At 43.6% G+C, this 17,177-nt stretch overlaps 1 protein-coding gene across 10 annotated transcripts in view; it reads left to right on the top strand.

Moving 5' to 3' along the window:
* Positions 1–17,177, top strand: part of KIZ (kizuna centrosomal protein) — a 765,937-nt gene that overhangs the window by 396,445 nt on the left and 352,315 nt on the right. For all 10 annotated transcript variants that reach the window (XM_085612400.1, XM_085612398.1, XM_085612396.1 and 7 more), the window contains one exon: positions 16,821–16,986. In XM_085612400.1, coding sequence (XP_085468526.1) covers positions 16,821–16,986 — 166 coding nt within the window. The remainder of the gene's footprint in view (positions 1–16,820; positions 16,987–17,177) is intronic.

The raw sequence follows: 17,177 nt of genomic DNA, 5'->3' as shown, positions 1-17,177 counted from the left end.
GTGAGCAAGATGTATATAGAATACCAGATCAAATGGAGGTATTTTTGCAAACCTGGAACCCTCTTCATGCAACCACCGTTACACCTGCGGGACCACTGGTATGTACCCCGTTGCCAGGGTAAAAGTTGTACTACTGAATATCGACAGCAACAATATCGAGATCAATCCATATTGAAGACCGAATATCAAGGGACAAAATATCAAAAACTAAGTGCATAAAGGGAAGTATAGATTTACTATTCCTAACTCCTCATATACATATCCTGCATATATGCGTACAGTGTAGGTAGATATATGTGAAGTGATGTATAGAAAATCTAGACTTACCTGTCGATATTTGTTTTTGATGTTTTGTCTTAAATATTGTTTCCCACCGATATTTTGGGTTCGATATTCATTGTGTACACTAGTACAAAATCTTGTAAATGGATGTGATGTGTTCGAGGCATGTGTGCTGTATATATACATGCTACTCCTGCCATCTAGTGTTGGGTCCAGCTGTTTGAAAGTTGTTTTTCTTCGAAGACGTCTTTCCAGTCACGAGGTATGGTGACTCCTCCTTTCGGTGATAGTGCGCATGGGCATCGACTCCATTGTTAGATTGTTTTTTTCCGCCATCGGGTTCGGACGTGTATTGCTGCGCTCCGGTTCAAAACCATTCTTCAGGTTCCCCTCGGTGCGCAATTCACTCTACCCTCGACGCTATTGTTATCAAACGCGTTTCCCTGCTCTCCTGTTATCGAATCGATCTGGAAATGCTCTATCTTCGGTCGGAAGCATTGGGGGCGGCCTAGCTGTGTCGGTCCACCCTTCCGCCGATGGAACGAACTCCATTCCAATTCTGTCCTCTGTACCCCGCCAAGCACCCTCGCACTGACCTACATCAAGTTTGTAACTTGTGCCTATCACCGGAGCACAAGGAGGAAGACTGTGACGCCTGTAAGTCGTTTTGGTCGTAGAAAACTCTACCTGATCGTCGGGCTTGATGACGTGAAATGCAACTCCAAAGCATTCAACTCACTCCGGACATCTTCAGCGAAGATACTGAGAATAAAGAGGTCGAAACGTTGGCGGCAGAAGAAGAAGAAGAGGCTATCTCTGTCCCAGAGTCGGATTCTGAACTCGAGATCGAGGTGGAGTGCGAAGACGTGCCTCCGGGTCAGGGTTCCGTGAGTACCGAAGACTCCTCGCCCGCAAAACTTTTTCCCAAAAACATATGGCACCACCTCTGCCTTTTGGCTAAGGTCTGCACCGAGACAATGTTTCTGACGCCCCGCCTTATGGCACGGCACCAAAACAAATCATCAAGCCTTCCGGCACGGGACCGAGTCGGCCAAAATCATCTTCAGATCTGAAACTTTCCAGTTCCAAGGACAAATCTGGTTTTGGAGCCGAAACCCTCCGCTCCGAAACCAAAACCTGCTTTGGAGCTGAAACCTGCTGCTCCCAAAAGCAAATCTGTTTTGGCACTGATATGAAAGGACAGCCTCTCCGAGCCTCCCGAACCAATTTTAGACGTTATCAAGGCTAAATTGGATCCTAAACAGAAGAAGATTTATATCCATCCTGATACAGGATATATTTCTGTTAAAACACCAGTCAAACGCAAACTTCCTTCAAAGGACCCTGCAGATAAAATCCCTCTGAAGAGGAAAAAGGACATGGCCACCAGCCCTGCTTATCCTGCCCCGCAATCCCCTCCACCTCTACCATCTTTTCCACATTTACCAATTCAAGATCCCTTATACAGAACACCTCAGGGATCTCCACATACACAGCCTGAAGGGGATGATATTGATGAATAAGACACTCATTTGCCTGTAGACCCATGGAATGATTACAGCATTGACCCTCCGTTAGATACTGACCGAGACCTTTACCCCGCAAAGCCATCACCACCAGCCGATAATGTGGCTTATCAAGTACTTATTGCTAGAGCAGCAGAGTACCATGGGGTGGCCTTACATAAAGAGTCCTTAGAGGAAGACTTTTTATTTGAAACACTTTGGTCGACACACAGGCCAAGTCAAACACTCGCAATGCTAAAGGGCATGATGAGGCATGCAGATAATATTTTCAAAGACCCAGTGCGAGCACGTATTTCAACTCCCAGAGTCGATAAAAAATATAAACGTTGTCCATCTGATCCTGTGTTTATCAAAGGACAATTACCTTGCGATTCTCTAGTGGTGTCCAATGCTTGCAAAAGGGCTAATTCACAAACATCTGGTGATGCACCTCCCCCAGACAAGGAATCTAAGCTTATAGATGCCTCAGGGAAACTAGTGGCTGCTCAAGTTGCTAACCACTGGCGCATTGCAAACACGCAGGGCCTACTAGCTAGTTGCGATTGGGCACACTGAGATGAAATGGAGCAACTGCTTCAATATCTCCCAGATGAACACAATAACAAGGCACAAGAGTTAGTTCAGGAGGGCAAACTCATTTCTAACTCGTCTATCAGATGTTCTCTAGATGTCGCTGACACCGTGGCTAGGGAGATAAATACCAGCATTCTCCTCAGAAGGCATGCATGGCGTAGGATATCGGGGTTTAAACCTGAGGTTCAGCAGTCCATTTTAAACACCCCTTTTGACAAGCAACACCTGTTTGGTCCTAAAGTTGATCAGACTTTAGAAAAAATGAAGAAAGACACAGACGTAGCAAAGTCCATGGGAGCGCTCCGGTCTCCATCAAATAGAGGCTCCTTTCACTGCTCCTTTTGCAGAGGAGGGTCCAAACCCACATCTTCAGACCCAAATGCTTCCGCGTATAAAGTCAACACTCAGTCCTCTCCCTCTAGAGGTTTTTATAGAGGAGGATATAAAGGAAACAATTCCAAAGGTAGGGGTAGAGGTGCCATAGCACGTAACTCCCCCTCTCCCAACAACCAGTGACTTGCCAACATTTCCCTCCGATTATTTAACACCTATGGGGGGAAGACTTCAAAGTTTCTCCCAATTTGGCAATTCATAAAATCCAACAAATGGGTGATTGATCTTATCCGACATGGTTATTTCCTGGAGCTTACCAGCAATCCTTCAAATATTTCCCCTCGCACTCACAAACTGTCGTCAGACCACTTACAGTTATTCAAACAAGACGTGCAATCTCTCTTAGAAAAGGGAGCCATAGAACCAGTTCCATTACAGTACCAAGGTTCAGGGTTCTACTCTCTCTACTTTCTAATCGTCAAAAAAGACGACTTCTTAAAACCAGTTTTGTATCTCAGTGTTAAACCTGTACATACTGTCAGAACACTTCCGTATGGTAACGCTCCAGCAGGTGCTTCCACTATTACAACAAGGCGATTTTATGTCCACACTAGACTTAAAAGATGCATACTTTCACATTCTGGTCCATCCACCTCATCGCAAATATCTCAGATTTCGGATAGCAGGCAAATACTATCAGTTCAAAGTACTCCCATTCGGAGTAACTACTGCTCCCAGAGTGTTTACCAAATGCCTAGCAGAAGTGGCAGCTCATCTCAGAAGACAACAAATTCACGTCTTCCCTTACTTAGACGACTGGCTCATCAAAGCCAGCACACACCAGAAGTGTATAAAACACACTCAGACCACGCTGAACTTACTGCACCAATTAGGCTTCACAGTCAACACGCAAAAGTCTCATCTACAGCCTTTACAAATCCAATCTTATCTGGGAGCGACTCTCAGCACTCACATGGCTCTAGCTTCTCACAGTGGTGTCAAAATTTGCAATATTCAAACTCTGTTATTACAGTTTCAAGCCAATCAAACCTTAACAGCCAAAACTTTTATGCAACTGGTAGGAAGCATGGCGTCATGCATCGCAATAGAGCCTCATGCAAGACTACACGTGTCCTCTACAGGAATCCTTAGCACTTCAGTGGAATCCGTCACAGGGTCAATGAACATATCTAGTGTTGGTAGACAGCCGCACCCTTTGCAGTGGTGGAACCCAGAAAATATATCAAAAGGGCGGCCCTTTATCAACTCTATTCCCCAGATCGTGCTAACAGCACACGCATCTCTCAAAGGTTGGGGTGCCCATCTCCACAATTACACAATTCAGGGTCTCTGGGACAACAAGCACAGACGTCTCCACATCAACTATCTAGAGCTTCTAGCAGTATTTCTAGCGCTGAAGGCTTTTCAGTCTCATCTCATAGGCAAAGTTGTCCTAGTCCGCATGGACAACATGACAGCTATGTACTATGTACAAAAAAAAGGGGGAGCACATTCTCTTCAGCTGTCACACCTCTCTCACACCATCTGGAGCTGGGCAATTCATCACATAATTCATCTTCTGCCAAAACACCTTCCAGGAGTCAACAATCAAATTGCCGACCTCCTTAGCAGAAGGAGGCAGCAAATACACGAGTGGAAACTTCATCCCCAAGTTCTCCTTCCATACTTACAACAATGGGGATTCCCATAAATAGATCTGATCGCCACAGTGGACAACGCAAAATGCCCAAACTTTTCTTCCAGGTTCCCAAACCCTCGCTCCAAAGGCAATGCCCTATGGATCAATTGGTCAAATATATTTGCCTACGCTTTTTCACCTCTCCCACTCCTTCTGTTTCTGGTTCGAAAGCTCAGGCAAACATCACTCACACTGATTTTGGTAGCTCCCACACGGGCCGGTCAACCATGGTACACCACGCTTTTGGAACTCTCAGTAGTTCTGCATCAAAAGCTGTACCTCAATTCCAGCCTTCTCACTCAGAACCGTGGAGAAATCAGACACCCAAACCCCAAGGAGCTCAACTTCGTGATTTAGCTCTTGAAGTCATAGAGTTTGGATACTTAAATTTGCCACCAAACTGTATGACTATTCTAAAAGAAGCAAGAAAGACCAGTATCAGAGCTTATTATGCAGCAACATGGAAACTATTTGTTTTCTATTGTTATAACAACAACATTAATCCTCTAGATGCTTCTGTCCAAAACATTGTTTGTTAACTTCTGCACCTACAGCAAACTAATCTAGCTTACACAGCTATTTGATTGCACCTTACAGCAGTAGCTACGTATTTGCAAAACAGACAGCATTTATCTTTGTTCTAAGTCCATGTGATTAAAGCCTTTATGGAAGGATTAAAAAGAGTAATACCACCCAGAATACCTCTGGCACCAGTATGGAATCCCAACATTGTACTTACAAGACTCATGGGTCCACCCTTTGAACCATTACACAATTGTCCTTTACAGTTCCTTTCATGGAAGGTTGCCTTCCTCATTGCAGTCACTTCATTAAGGAAAGTTGGTGAGCTACAGGCATGAACCTTAGAAGAACCCATCTTTCAGCTTCATAAAGATAGAGTAGTTCTTCCCACCAACCCAAAATTCATACCTAAAGTAGTTTTTGCTTTTTATCTTAACCAATCAGTTGAGTTGCCTGTGTTCTTCCCTCAACCTGGTTCTGTAGCAGAACAAGCTCTTCACACACTTGATGTCAGAAGAACGTTTTTATATAATCTCGAAAGGACAAAAGATTTTCGTAAAACAAAGTAACTGTCGCATTTACGCCACCTTACAAGGACAATCCTATCTCTAAATCTGGAATTTCAAGATGGATTGTTAAATGCATTCAAATTTGTTATGCAAAAGCTAAAATAACTTTATACCCCCTAGAGCGCATTCCCCTCTCAAAATAGGGGCATCTATGGCCTTTTTACGTAACATTCCTATAGCTGACATCTGTAAAGCAGCAACATGGTCTACACCACACACATTTACCAAACACTATTGTGTGGATGTATTAGCACGCCAAAAAGCCAATGTAGGGCAAGCAGTTTTTCAGACAACTGCAACGTGTGCTGGTTAGCCACCATTTTGGGAAAGTACTGCTATATAGTCTATGCAAAGCATGTGTATCTACAGCACACATGCCTCAAACAGATAATGTTACATACCCAGTAAGCATCTGTTCTTGGCATGTAGGGCTGTAGATTCATATGCACCCTCCCACCTCCCTGGACACCTGTAGTTGTTGCAGTTCTCATTATTTACATTGAATATGCATGGACATCTCTTTACTACACTTACTTAATCCATTCTCACCCTCTTATGGGAAAACAATCTATCGATGGAGTCAATGCCCATGCGCACTCTCACCGAAAGGAGGAGTCACAATACCTCGTGACTGGAAAGACTTCTTCGAAGAAAAACAACTTGCAAACATCCGGACCCAACACTGGGTAGGAGTATGCAAAGCATGTGAATCTACAGCCCTACATGCCAAAAGCAGATGCTTACTGGGTAACCTAATCCTTCACACATGGGATACTTTTGTTTTTATTGTATATGTTCTGAATACATTCTTATTGCTCCATGCTAAATCTAACAAGAAGGACTGTTGCAAGCCCCTGGGAACATGATGTACCTCTTCATATGCAGTATATCTACTACATGTCTTGTTCTTACACCAGGGCACAGATGTCATGTTGGTGCACGTGAAGCACTTGGGGATTTGTAATGGTTTTCCGCAGACACAGCAATCGGTGTAGAGGGGTGGGGAATTTAATAAAATATCTACTTGTCCATGTGGCAGGTTACTTCATAAAATCTACTTGTCCCTTTGGTGCCATGTACTGCGGCAACAAATTATGGCAGCAATCTCATTATATAAGAGCTCTGATATAGCCTCTCTGATTATGCCAGGGCTCATACCATAGTAGTGTTTGAATACTTGCAATCCCCTTATGTTGCCACGTTTCCGCAGATTACATACTGGGGCTGAAGGTAGTGGTAAGCAATAGTTTCAGGGTTAGACTGTCCTTTTGAGTCTGTGCAAACCTACTAACTTGCATGTTTTAAGGGTTTTCAACAACTCTTCTCTATTCTTTTCCCATACTGAGAAATGTGGGAAATTTACTTCTGACAATGTCAGACGTAAACCTTCTTCCAGAGTTTGGGTAAAACGTGGTTGGAGGGAAAGTGAACTTTCAAACACTCAGATTTTCGCATGAGCAAATCTACACATGCAGATTTGCTCATGCTAAATTGCAGTTCACAAATATTTTCCAGGAGTACTATTTCTTGTCCTACTTCTGTAAATTCTTGGGAATTCACGAAAGCCGTATAGCTGCACTTAATGCAAGGACATATACCATGGGTCACTCTTGAGACTTTCTTTAATAATTGGGTCCCTTATTTGGTCTGGTGTTGACTGTGATCTCTTGTGTTTAATACAATACTCTCTCTCTCTCGCTCTCTCTCTCTCTCTCTCTCTCTCTCTCTCTCTCTCTCTGTGTATCAAGTGGCTTCACTGTGAGTGACATCATTCTGCTCTTTCACAAGGAGCATATCAGCACACAAAGTAGTTTTGTTCAGTACCAGTAACTACTGTGGCAGTGTATGCTTTTTGAGACCTAAAACTATTTTTGCTTTTGCCAATGTTTGTTATAATGGTGAGGATCTGGCAGCTCCTATACCAATAAGATTTTACAAAAACCATGCCAAAACAAGTCGCACATTGACAAAACTAAAAAGCTGACCACCACTTTCAGACCTATTGACTTTGCCAATGCTTTATAGGTCTCGGCTAGCGAAGGCTGCGCTTGCGCAGTCTCGCTCGCGAGATTTAATGTTTTCTAGTACGGGGCTTGAACCCGCCCCTCTTCTCCATTGGCTGGCTTCCTAAACAGAGACCAGTCATTGGAGGAGAGGGGCGTCTGTCCATTTAAGCCCCGTCTTTTTCGGATTCGGGGGAGTGTTTTTTACTTTCTTTCTCAATGGGAAGAGGAGAGAAAGAAAAACACGCCCCCGAATCCGAACATGACGCTGCGTTTCTCCGAGGCATTTCTGCTTGACCTCGGAGAAAAACGTCACGATCTCCCTTTCAACCCCGCCATGTTACAGCCGCAAAGAGGCAAGATGGAGGCCTGTTTAAGGGCCCGCCGTACCCAGGCTACCCCTTCATCATGATCCCAGACCTGGGCAACCCCTACCTCCCCAACGGCTCACTCTCTCCGACGGCCAGAACAGTGAGTGCCTCGCCGCCGCGCTGCTCTCCGCAGCCCCCCGCTCTTGTTTTATGTACATCTGGCTCGCAGGGGCCGAGCTAAACTTTCAGCTGAGCTGTGTGCGTGCTGATGCTAAACTTTCCCCCGGCTCCGCTCTCTGGGACTGGGGATTGTTTACCTCCGCCATATTGTCCCATACGCTACTTCCTGGTTTAGCAGGGAGCCTCACTTTGCCCCGTATGTCCATCTTTTCCTGTTTCCTTTCTTTGCCGCTCTCTTTTTATTTTACCTCTTGCTTTCTTTCTCCCACCTTGCGCTTGTGCCTTCCTGCAGTGGCTGACATCGGGGGGTTCATGGGGTCCCTGGATTGGGATTTGCACAGGTTCGCCGCCTCCCTCGGAAACGTGGCCCTGTCGGACTCCCCCGGCTTCTAGGCCGAGCGTCGGGGGCAGATCAAGGGCCGGCTGCAGCGGGGGTCGCCCACTGACTTCGCGCACCTGAAGGGCATCCTGCGGCGGAGGCAGCTGTACTGCCGGACCGGCTTCCACCTGGAGATCTTCTCGAACGGCACGGTGCACGGCACCCGGCAGGACCACAGCAGGTTCGGTAAGAGCCGCAGGTGTAGCTCCTACACATCTGCCTCGGGGCGCTAGCTAAGCTACCTCAGGAGAAGCAAGCGGGTTCATGTAGCCAACTCATACCTCGCCTCCAGAGAGTCCAGGCTTGGGGGGGGAGGGGCAGTGGGGGGGGTTAGGGGGGGTCAAGACAGAAAGGAATCCTACTCTCATACTTCCTCGGGGTCCTTTGCTCCTAGATTAGTTTTGTGCTCCCCACTTGAACCCAGTGGCACAAATTAGGCCCTGCAGTGATTTCTTTGAGAAGAACAAAAAATCTGTACGGGACTTTTAGCTGTGTTTATTCTGCCTTGCCCTGCCTACCGAAGAGATCCTTCTGTACTGTGGGTGGGAGCAACACATCCTAATACAACACGAGGGGACTCCTATTTTCAACTCAATATATTTTCGGGCACCAGGTTTCTAGTATGGACTTCAGCACATAACCCGACAAAGCTGTGAGAGGGGAGAGAGAGGCCAGTGCCAAGGTAGTTGTGTAATTTTGGTTAGCTAATACAACCGCAATTTTATATATTACTGGACATCGCGAAACCCAATGCAGAATGGGTCTGCACGAGCCCTATTTCTAACCGTCTCAGTGGCAATAGTGTACCATTGAGTGTTCGAATTTTAAAGTGTAGCGATTTAGATCGATTACAGAAGAAAATGTTTTTTGCTCATTTGTTAGTTCAGTCTATGTCCGCCTCCCAATAAGGTATAGCGACAGAGTAAGAAGGATATTCTCGACTTGGCTATTTCTCTTGTTTCTTTCTTTCTTTGTTGTTGTTTTTTGTTTGTTTTAAAAATGACGCTGTGCACCTAGTATCTGCTGTCATAGCCTGTTTGAGGGGGAAATACTTTCTTGTGAAGGATTCAGAAACATGGTTATATAGATTGAACTGCATGTTTCAATTTGAAGTATATCAGGAAAGGTCCACACTATGTTACCACCTCTGCCCTTAATCAAGGCTGCCACTTTGGGAACATATCTCCAAGCACTGCCATTTTAGAGGAGAGAGCAGTAGGCCAATGTCATGAGCAATACCAATAGCTCTAACTTTGACAATGCCGAGACCATTGCATTGTAAATGCATGTTTCTTTTTGTTTCCCATATTCTTATTGAAACTGGTTACACTGATTTTCCATTTTGAATATTTTTGGGAAATAGTGTGCATCAACACATGTTACTAAATGATGCTGCAAAGAAATGGTACCTGAAATTTTTAATGAGCATTTTATTTTGAAAGCAAAGAATCATCAATCTTGCTTTCTGGTTTCTGCAAATATGTTCTTCAAATCAGAGAGCATTCTGTGAACATTATACATAGCCTCATATTGCTAAACTTTGAAAATGTGTGTACACATGTTTATACTGGAACCACTGTCAGTAGTGCTTTCAGAGCTTACAACATTTACTTAGAGCGCTCACCCTAATAATAAAAGCTTTCAATTAATGAACCATAAATACAAGTTGGAATAGCATTAACATATGGACAAAAATATTACCTTAACTGCAGACCGTGCCCTTACCTGATCCATAATGTGGTACTGCAAACTGGCAGCCAAAGGGTTTGTGCTGCTGGGGGTTGGGCCTACTTGTCCCAAGGTCAAAAAACACATGAAAACGTGTTGCCCTTGACCCCAAACAATATGTCCTAGGCATCGGGCTATCGGAATTCCACATCCCAGTGTGTAGTTGCCGTTTACCAAAATTTCACTCTCTCCACTACCCTTAACATCTTCCCCTTCTTCTGTTGTATGACTGGAATCATATATATATATATTCCTTATATTTATATGTTTCAAAACACGTATTGTATGTGTAACTAAATCACAGTAGCTGTGATTCACAAAGGTTCTGGCTCGAATGCACAAGGACTTCCAGGAGTACTAATGAAAAGTTGCTTCAGTTAAAGATTCTCAGAAGTATTTACATGCATAGACATTTCCACAATTCTCCGATATTTCTGCATGTTTTAGCAGAACCTCCGGGTCCAACTCATAAACGGCTGGATTTTCCCTACCCCTGAATTTACCAGTACCCCTGTTATTGGTCACTGGGGATAGGAAAATACAGGCTCAAATTCAGGGCCTATTTATTCGTACTTATATGTATATTTATTTGTTATGCACATCATGCACCACAAAACCATTCTAGTTTCAAGGCACATAGAGGGGACGGAGTTGGGGAAGGGGCAGGGGCAGAACTGAACAAGAGCAAGAAGAAAAATACTAAAATAATAGCATATCTAATGTTTAGGTTTTTCATTAAGTATCAAGAGGGAGATTGTTTATAAGGATTTTTTTCAAAGTGGTTTTGATGCTATATTGTGTCAGGGTATATATATTTGTATTGAGGATGGGTACGGATGTGATCTTTCTCTAGTTTCTTACCCGCAGTGGTGAGGTATTTCGAGGTAAGTCTTTCTCCTTTACTATATGGAGGTGATGAAGTCAGTGTCTTGAAAGTAGCGGAGGTTTCTTTATGACTTGGTCAGTACAATCTGTTGAAAGAAACAACATAATTTGCATGTGAAGATAGCGCTATATTAGGTATTTTTGACAGGCACTAGAATCAGCCAAACAGTCTGTCCATTGCTAGGCTACTTTTAGACCACAGCTCTAGCCAGGTCAGCCGATGAGCTCAAGGGTGCTAAGCAACAAGTAATGGCTGGATACAAGTGTAGGGAAATATCGAGAGTTTAGGCTGAGCGCAAAGGAAGCTGTAAACTCAAGATCATAGAAATGTAAGAAATTATGTGGGTAACAAATGCAAACATTGAAAATGCTGAAGTGGATTTTTTCTGATGTTCATCCTCAAGTTTATTTCAGAGTTTTAATTATGAAAGCAAAGAGGGATCTATTTGTATGTGTCTAGTTTAAAATGATTCAAGATGGAGGGTGAGGATGGCTTCCCCAGACAGTGTAAGTGTATTGCATACACTTCTGTGGGTGAAGGGTGGAGCTGTAGACACTGAGGTGTAGCTGATGGTGACTGGGCTCCCTTTAGAAATTCAACGTAGGCTTTGTAAGCAAGGGGCTGCTGATTAGACTTCCTGAAACACTGGCTTTGGTAAATAGTAGGGGTGAGAGGCGGACTGTAAATTCTGTTGTGCAAGGAGAAGGGGCCCTTGAGGTGAGGGCCAGTCTTTTGTTTTCGTTGACCCCACTTTCAGCTGGGCTGACAAGTGCAGAAACCTCACTCCTCTTTATGCCTCTGTTGTGGGTGGTCCAAGCTGGAGAATACCCTGCTGTGAGGGGCATCACTACACAAAGGTTGTGTCTGAAGTATAGAACTACATATGTACTCTGTTAGCTGGTCATATTTGTCATCAAGCCACAAATGTCAGATCACCCGCCCCCCCCACCCCCCTGGATTTTCCAGCTTCAAATGGATAATTTTGCAGCCAAAAAAACTAAGTTTGCATGCAAAAAGTTTAAAATTAGCTTAATTTTTGCAGTAGTCAGAGCATGTGCCTGCCACAAAAGTACTGCACAGTCCATGCTCTGTCACTGGCAGAGACTGTGCTTTGTCATAGTCTGTAACCTCTCTGAGTCAGTGTCTCAAACACTGTAGTGCATTGAATTAGAGGATATATGAGGCCACAGAGAGCAGATTACAATCTGGAACCTGCTCTTTCAGGCATCAAACAATCTGTGCTTCTTGCAATGCAGGGCAGCAAGGGATTTGGTGTTGGGCCCGGGAGCTGGCTGCGGGGCATTAGAGTCAGGGGAGGAGTTGGGAAGACAATTTTGAAAATCGTGATATCCTGCAGGGTCTGGACAGCAGTGACCCTTAGAGGTAATAGAGAATTGCAGAGGCAGCAGAGATGCTTCAGATGTAGTTATGGGATACAAAGACAGTCAACAGTGATGTGGGCTGTAAAAATGTTGGTCCGTAAGGAAATCTGAGGCTTCAAAATTAGCAGTGAGGATGTAGAGACTGGAGAGGCACTACAGTGGAAGAGTGGGATTTAAAGAGAGAAGGGGGCATTTAGAGTTGGCAATGAGGGTCTAGAGCCAGCACTGTGTCAGTAAAGGCAGCGATGGTGCATAATGCATAATGCTGTATAGGCAGGAGTGTGGACATGAAGGCAGCAGCAAGGTTGTAGCTCTGCAATGTGAAATAAATATTTTTAAAAAAGCAAAATAAAAAAAAGAGGCGACCACAGGGGAGGTTAGGGGTGAGCAGGAGCTAGAGGGCAGCGGAGGGAGGGGGGTCCGATGGAGAGGAGTGACAAAGGGCAGTGGAGAGGGTGGGAGCATGAATGAGGTCCAAGCACCTGATGAGTCGGCAGGGGATAGCCGCAGGTTAATTGCACAGGAGGGGGCTCTGTGTATTTCAAATGCAGGCGATACTGGAAATCAATACCTCTGCTGCCTTCTAAGCTGTTGCTCACCCTATTTACAATTGACTCAGCGGCAATCCAGAGCAAGTAAAGACAGGGTCAACTCCCCGTTTCTTTTTTAATTCCAATTTTGCAGGCACTTTTGTAAAAATCACAAGATTTTTAAAAAACTTCTAATTTTGCCATTATTTTTGCAAATCGCAATATCCTGACATATGCTATTGTGTACTTGCATCTTCCACAATAAAAAAATGAAATACAGCATGCATCTTGGAAAAGGATAGGACTTTCAAAAACAGAATTCAAAGCTCTCTATTATATTTTTATACACAGTCTCTCGCCAAATGTATCATTAACACATGTGTGGCTAAGTACAGCCTTGCACTCCTGCTTGCCAAATGAGGGCGTATGGACAAATATCTCTAACAACTACTGAAATATCTGTGACAAAAATAGGATGAGGTATCGTGTAATAGGATTAGAGGGGTACCTGTTAGGCTCAGTTGGCGCTCGGCTTTGTCTTAGAGATCTGTTAGATGCACACGCTCTTCTTTAAAAAAACATACAGGCTATGCTGAACCGTTATAACTCTCTTACACGGTTAAGCTCCAAATATGTTTGCCATTGTATTTTGGTTTTGAGTACCCCTTCCCCCCATCCCCAATAGAATCCTCCTCTCACCGTTCAAACTTAAACAACCCCTCACCCCACCATTTGTTGCCACTGTATCCTAGGCATATTCTGGCTCATATTCTTCCATTTCTTTTGGTTCATATTGCATTTAAACTTTTTGCTGCTGGTTTTTGCTCTTAGCTTTTGGCACACTCATAGTGCTGCTCTTATGGGATGTTGGTAATCAACAATTCACATATGTTCAGCGCACCTTAGGTTCTGAACAGTTTACATAATGAGTGACCCTGGATTTCTGTGTCTGAGCCCTGAGTGGCATTCTACACCAAAGATTTGCCAACTCCATCAGTGGTAATTAGGCCTTCGATGATCCCCAAATTATAATCAACTTTCGTAACACTGCAGGGTTCATAAACCGTATGGACGCATAGAAACTGCAGAGGTATAGATTTCCAGATGATGGTGAGTGTTTTTAGTATGATTAGTTGTTTGATGAGAAGCCAATTTCATTTAGATCAGTATCCAGGAATGTGGCTCAGTTTTTTCAGACCAAATATAAGACTAATATTGACACTGCTTGCTCTTTTCCTCTCTTCATACTTTGTGGATCTGAACCAGAAGAACTTCTTAAGCCATAAAGATCATAGAAATGCTTCTCCTACAAGAATCATTCACTTGGGCTTTAGATGGTGCATCACAATCAGTTATGGATGGGTAGATCCTACCATTTATTGCAGGACAACCGTCCTTTGGACTGTTTGATGGTTATGGCCCTATCCTGCCCCAGAATTCCTCAGACCTAACCTTAGTGAACTCATGCTGTTCTCTACCAAAACACTCAGGCTGCACAACAGGAATTTGTGGGGGATGTTTGTGAGGGTTACAACAACATTGAATAATGCTTTTCACCCTCCCTGCCCCTGATGTCCCTGGGGATGATGCATGCCTTCTCTCCCAGGGTCTAGGGGCCGCTGCCACCTGCATCAGGTGCCATGGAAAAGCACCAAGGGCTTCTCCCAGGGTAAAATGTGGAGCTGCCCCACTATCCTAACAAACATACTATTTCACCTGTGTGTATACCATCAACTTGCGCTTGCCTTTGCTCCACAGTAGTGAAAACCTGGAAGCAGTCCTTATACATTTTCAGCTTAGACTGCTGCACTAACAAAGTCAGTGGACCAGAAGCTTTAAAAGGGGCCAGCAGATTCTAGAAGTCTCAGCGTCTATTAGGCGCTGCCTCTGCGAAGACCTGAAAGGAAAATTCTTCTGAAGAACCAAATTATTTCTGTTATCTTACTTTCAACAAAATCCGTTCTTATATCCAGTAATCTGAAAAGTTCAGCAAAACTGTTCATGGATATTTCAAATGGGTTTTTCAGATTTGCCCAAGGACTCTGTGTGGTCTCATAATTATAATATCTTCCATAAAGTCAGGCAGAATATACTTTTTAATCAGTTTTTCAGTTAATGGAATCACTCTTCCTGATCCTTCGGGATTTTCCGTAATTCCAATAAACCTTAAGTTGGAATGGCGTGAATGATTCTCAATCTCATCTTGTTTTTCCTTTAAGGTATTCATTTTTTTTTTAAATGTGTTTAACGTTTCTGTTGCTGTCCTTGCTGATCTTTGAAATTCGAAACTCTCTGCTCAACCTCCTCAAGCCTCTCAGTAATGATGTAATTTTTTTTCGCGATACCACATAGCTGACTTTGCAGATTTAATAGTTTCTGAAGTTTCAGTTTCAGGAAGTAGATAAGGATCTGGGGGGGGGGGCTTATGCCCCTTCCATCAGCATTATGGCTTTAACTCCGCATGTAACTCGCCACTCTTACTGAATGCAGGACATCGGACTAATCAGGAGGCCTCGACTAGCCAAATGTCTAATGAGGCATTGCAAGATTTCATCACACTCCAGATTTGTATAGTTTCAATGGAACCTCTTAAAGACTCCTCTGCTGCTGCCGTCTTTCACACAACTATTGGAGACAATCCTACAATAGAATAGAGAATTAAAGTCCTTGCAAGAACTGAAATAGTTTAATCTGCAAAATCGGGTATCGACAATAAACTTTCCCTTATTACTGACAGGCTTGAGGAGGTTGAGCAGCGAGTATCAGGTCTTGAAGAATGGCAAGGACAGCTACAGAAAAGTTGAACACATTTTGAAAAAGAAATTAATGCCTTGAAGGGAAAAAAAAAAAATTGAGAATCATTCACACTCTTCCAACTTAAAGTTCATTGGAATTCTAGAAGATGCCAAAGGCTCAGGCAGGGGGATTCCATTATTTAAAAAATTGGTTCAAAAGTATATTCTGTCTGACTTTATGGCAGATCCTACAATTATTAGAGCACACCGAGTTCCTGGGCAAATTCGAAAAAGTATCTCCCACTCGCAGCTCTGTTATCCCTTGTGAAGATTTAGAAGGTGTGGAGGTGTGAGCTGTACTGTGCCTGGCACCTGCTGCTTGTGATTGCAGGTCCTCTGCCATACCTAAATGAAGAGATTTTAGTGATGCATAAGGATCAGTGCATGAGACCAGTTACATCCTGCTCCTAGACGGCAACTCAGTAATGTGGGGCAAGGAATGTGAGCAGTGTAAGCCATGCCTCAGGCAGTTCTGGTTGCACTTTTTCATGTTCATGTCATGTTCAGAGGACCTATCAACACAAGCAGCAGGTGAGTGGCCTCTCACAGTGCCGCAATCACTTCCACACTCCCAATCCCAGAAGTGTGAGATATTGCTAATTGCCTGTAATACATTATTACAGTTGACTAGTGTCACAAGAACTTGTAATAGGAAAGTCATTGCAAGGTGTATACAGAGATTATACTCTCTCATGCATTATATTATTTTTTCTACTTCTGGATAAGGGTGCCTTCTGTTATTTCACAATTGATCATTTTTGAGCTGCAGGTGAGCTGTCCCAGTGACGGCGAATAAAAGGTCTACCATTGTAAGCATTGTGTGTTACTTGAACATTGGGTTAGAGTGCCGATGGTCTTGTAAAATTGATACAGGCTGCCCGATAGCTATGAGTAAGTGACCATTCAGGCACACAGTCTTGCCCTACTCTGTAGGAAAGGAAATACATGTCTTGCTGTGATCTGTGAATCTGCACACTTAAAGATTTTAGCTGTTCTGTCAACAATGTTTCATGAGCTTGTATTTTGAGAACATATTATGTAGTCATATTAAAATTTATGTGCACATTTCTCTTTAGCATGAATGCGCCTTTTTATATTTGTATGTGTTCCTTGAATCTATAGACACCATTATCACCTAAAAAGGATCTTTCTGAAGAGAGTGAAGATGTATCCTCCTTTCATAGCCATGGATCTTCGTGCAGTCTGCTATCAAATTTGAGGGACACCAGTGAAAAAAAGCGTGGTGAACCTCTTAAACAGCTTGACAGTAAGAGACCGTCAAAATCAGGTAACCTATTGTTATTTGTTGTACCCACCCCAAAATTGGTTGAATGCATGATTCTCCTCTTTCAATGATTTCTTAAGTGCTTTTAGAGTACCACATAAACTGCAACAGAGTTCAGTAAATTGTCTTGGATAGCCATGGTATTAAGTTTTCTCTGCAGAGGCCCATTTTTTGATGTTGGCAAGTTGTAGTTA

This window comes from Triturus cristatus, chromosome 6, assembly GCF_964204655.1.
Source record: "Triturus cristatus chromosome 6, aTriCri1.1, whole genome shotgun sequence".
NCBI classification, from domain to species: Eukaryota; Metazoa; Chordata; class Amphibia; order Caudata; family Salamandridae; genus Triturus; species Triturus cristatus.
Note: the sequence above shows the minus strand (reverse complement) of the source record. Positions and strands in the feature narration are given on the sequence as shown.